Source organism: Solanum stenotomum, chromosome 12 (genome assembly GCF_019186545.1).
Source record: "Solanum stenotomum isolate F172 chromosome 12, ASM1918654v1, whole genome shotgun sequence".
Lineage (NCBI taxonomy): Eukaryota > Viridiplantae > Streptophyta > Magnoliopsida > Solanales > Solanaceae > Solanum > Solanum stenotomum.
The window spans coordinates 45,540,150-45,544,204 of NC_064293.1; the positions used below are offsets into that span (position 1 = coordinate 45,540,150).

At 34.9% G+C, this 4,055-nt stretch overlaps 1 protein-coding gene across 1 annotated transcript; it reads right to left on the minus strand.

Moving 5' to 3' along the window:
* Positions 1-2,664: 2,664 nt before the first annotated feature.
* LOC125848760 (mitogen-activated protein kinase kinase kinase 20-like) lies at positions 2,665-4,055 on the minus strand. Its single transcript, XM_049528685.1, has one exon. It carries the CDS (start codon positions 3,906-3,908, stop codon positions 2,841-2,843), a length of 1,068 nt encoding a protein of 355 aa, XP_049384642.1. The 5' UTR covers positions 3,909-4,055; the 3' UTR covers positions 2,665-2,840.

The following is a 4,055-nucleotide window of genomic DNA, read 5'->3' on the forward strand; positions in this document are numbered from 1 at the left end:
TATAAATACGAACGGAGGGAATATATATTTATAAATTCACAAAAGGCAATAGTAAAAAATAATTATGATTTAAATTATATTTTTCAATGTTTTTCTTAATGCCTTACAAGTTGAGGTAATATTGAAAAGAGAATAGTATTTTGTTACAGGTCCATATTATTGATGCAAATTGCAGCATTATTGGCACTCTTCATGGTTCTAATGTTGCATTTGGCTGATTTCAAAAGTGAAAAGAGTAGAAAAGTTTCTATGTTAAAATTTTTGGGGTAGGTAGGGGCTTGAGCGGGGAGTGGAGAGCATTATATGGAATTATTCATACCAAACCAGATTTTTTATTTGTACATCTAAATTATGAAGTATGTAGCAACCGACAGCTATATCTATTGATTGGCAAATCATTAATTTTATATTTCATTTAATTGTATTAAAAAAATTGGTAATCTCTTGTTTATATGGATACGAAATCTGATTTTTTGTATTTTAGTACTAATTAATCTTTTTTGAAGAGAAGGATGTATGACATGATTTCAAACCTCCAAAACGTGCTAACAAACTCGTAAAACATGTGATTTAAAAAGCAGAGTACGTCTCACGACCTTGATATAAAGTAATATACATGTGGACAGAGGGGAGTATTATAAATAAGTTATTAATGGAGTATACGAACACACAATTTTCAGGCATTACACTGTGTATCGATAACGTGGAACTATTTGGCGTTTGTTGATCATAGAGTTTTAACAAAAGAAAGAATTTATGTTTTTGAGTAGTTTTTACAAAAACTTGTTATTTTTTTCAGTCTGGATGTTTAGTTGAAAAACAACATTTTACTTTTTAAAGAATTAAATTCCAACAACTAGTTTACCAAAACTCTTAAGCAAATGTCACCTTGTACACAAAATTTAGTCGCTTACACACCTAATTGAACAACTTAATACCAGGACATCCAATCCATGCTTAGGAATTACTAAAACTTTGTTGAAAGGGAGTTCTGGAGCAACGATAAAGTTAAATTTGTGTGATCTATAAGTCATGGGTTTGAGTCATTGAATGAACTACTAATGCTTGCATCAAAGTTGATGTAATGCATATTATGGATCCTGTGTGAACGTGGAGTGCTTCATGGAGTTGCACCTTTTTTTTATATATAAATAGTAAAGCTAGTGTAGATAAGATATCTTGCAGCAGTCACTTGGAGGTTTAATTGGAACTTTTAGCATTGAATTTCAAATTATAGCCATCATGTTATTAAACTAGTTCTACTTGCATTAAAAAAAGTATGAAGCTTTGCGGCGCACCGGCACCAATACCTGATTTTGCGCAAATCTTGCCTTGCCTGTGATTACTGTTAATAGGCACAGAATACTTGGGCAGTTGCCTTACTTGTAACAACAGAAACCGTTCAATCTATTGCGTGTAAAACCAGTTATACTAGCCTTTTGGTTTACCCCTCATAATGTCATTGCCTTTTTTGGTTTGCTGCCTATATTAAAAACAGTGGTTTAACAATACTTGTGCAATTGAGAAAATTTACTCTTTTGTGTTTATGTTACCATTGTTATTAAATACGATTCATTGGGTAATATGGTCATACTATCCTCATTATTTATTATTTTTTAAGATGTTCGACAAGTTAATAGTGGACAATTATTATTAGACAGATGAAGTAATTCCATTTTGTCTGGGCATTTGGAAAACTTGACGAGTTTAGTTCATTTTATTCAATCACAATCATATAGGAGGAACCCAATTGCATAAGCTAAGCTACATATAAAGTCAAAAGTTGAGAAGATTTGTCCCACTTCTATTCCATTTCAATTGTATGAACAAATATAGGGTAGATTTGAAATAAATACTAGTTAAATGCTCCCGCTCCAACTTAACATTGTTTGGGTACCAAAGATTGCTTAATATTTTTGTGGCCCAATTTGCACCATACAAAGGAAATGTCAATGCACAAAACAAATAAGTAGATGAAAATGTGGGGTCCACAGCACAAAGGCCATGATCAGTGCTCATGCAAGTGAGAGTGTAGCTAGCTGTGATTAAAGATCACATCATGGGATTTGTGCAGTGCATTGTAGCAATCACATGTTGGCATGTTCTTCCCCAAATATTGCATGAAGGCAACAACATATGGAGTAATTAATTACTACTATTTGCGGCTAAAAAGGCATGGGATTTCTCAACTTGCCTCGGGACCTTTCTATTTGCAAATTGCAATTCTGAGGATTGATTCTCATAAGTTAACTTAAGAAAATGACGTTTTCAATAAAATCTTGATTTAGAAATGAATCATTGTTTTTTAAAGACGTGCAAAATTCAAAATGGTCGAGTAGAAATGAACAAAATGACTAGTCATTTTTTGTTAACCTGCAAATCACTAAAACGCAGACCTTCTTCCTTGGCCTCCACAATTTGAATGTACTACTTTAAATTTTAATACTGCTCCCATGTTTCAAAAGATGACGACGAGATCCAAGAACCGGATCAAATTTTTATGTTAAAAATAAAATTTATTGATCCTCAAATATTTTTAATTAAAATTAGTTTGGAAAACAGTAGTTTCATTGCCATGATTTTGGGGGAAAAAAACCTAGTAATCAAGAAACAAAATAAACATCAGTGATCCCCAATTACACTCTTTGTTTCATGTAGAATTGCATTCTGTTTTATATATACAATGAACTGACATTTATGTACAAAAAAATAAAAAAGATATTGACTATTCTCTAAAGTTAATTTTTTTTAAAAAAACAGAGCTGCTAGTTGAAAAAAAAATCTGCAGAACTCTGTAAATCTGACTCTAATCACCGAAAACCTTAATAAATGATTTGACATCATCTAACGCTGACCCAACCATCAGCAGCCGACCAGTCAGATTCAGGTCTGATTTCACCATTTAACAATGCCCGCAGCCTTTCAGCCGGCGTTGTGGACCATGACCCGCCGTTCAAATTCCGCAATTCTTGAATTGGCAAAGATGTAATTGGATATGTTACTGATGATTCAGAAGAGTCATCAGATACCCAATCTGGGAAATCAAATGGGCACCTTGGAGATGTTGAAGGGCTGCCACTGTTGCATCTTTCTTCATTCAATAAAACAGTGTCATCTTCATCAGCAACAAAGGGGTGTTTTAGAAGCATCTCAGCCGTCCATCTCTTTTTCGAGTCCTTGACGAAGCATTTTTCAAGAAAATCATTTCCTTCTTCCGATAACTTCGTCGGAAATTCAGGCAACTCATCACCAACTCCAATTTTCATTAATAGTTGGGCTAAATCTGAGTATCCCCAGACTGGAACTCCTGTTGCCATCTCAGCAATTACACACCCAAGTGCCCAGATATCGGCAGGAGTGTCTAGCTCGCCGGCGGTGACCATTTCCGGCGACATGTATAGTGGGGTACCCCTCAATTCACATCTCAATTTATCGTCTTTTATTGATTCAATTCTCTTTGCCAGCCCAAAATCAGCGATTTTGACTTGACCATCTTCGCCAAGAAGAATATTCTGCGGTTTAATATCGCAGTGAACATAGCCACACTTGTGGATATAGTGTAGCCCTTTCAGTAAGGACTTGGTGTATTTTCTGATTTCAATCTCCAGCAACTTACGATCACCGGAATTCTTGAGCTTTTCCGACAAGGCACCTCCTGAAGCATACTCCAACAAGACATTGTACAATTTTTCGCCTTTTTCGTATGAATAGCTGTCACCAAGGCAATTGATGATTTGTGGGCAACCCTTAATCTCATCCAAAATCAACTTCTCGTTCATCAGAGTAGCTGAGCGAGAAGCTGTAGATGATTTGACCACCATAACTTGAGTGCTCTGTTTACTGGGTATTGCAAAACTAACTTTGCCGAAGCTTCCATGGCCTATTGCTTCACCTCTTACCCAATCCATTTCTGTTATTTTTTGTAAATAGAAGTTTCTTGTGCTAAAATCTTGGTAATTTAGGATTTTTCAGTTATAGAAGGAAAGAAGATATCTGCAATTCACATTTAACTCTGTTACACACGCCACTTCTATATATAGCGTGAGGGGAATTTT

Coding starts and splice junctions, on each gene's coding strand:
- LOC125848760 (XM_049528685.1), bottom strand. CDS start 3,908: ATGGATTGGGTAAGAGGTGAAGCAATAGGCCATGGAAGCTTCGGCAAA.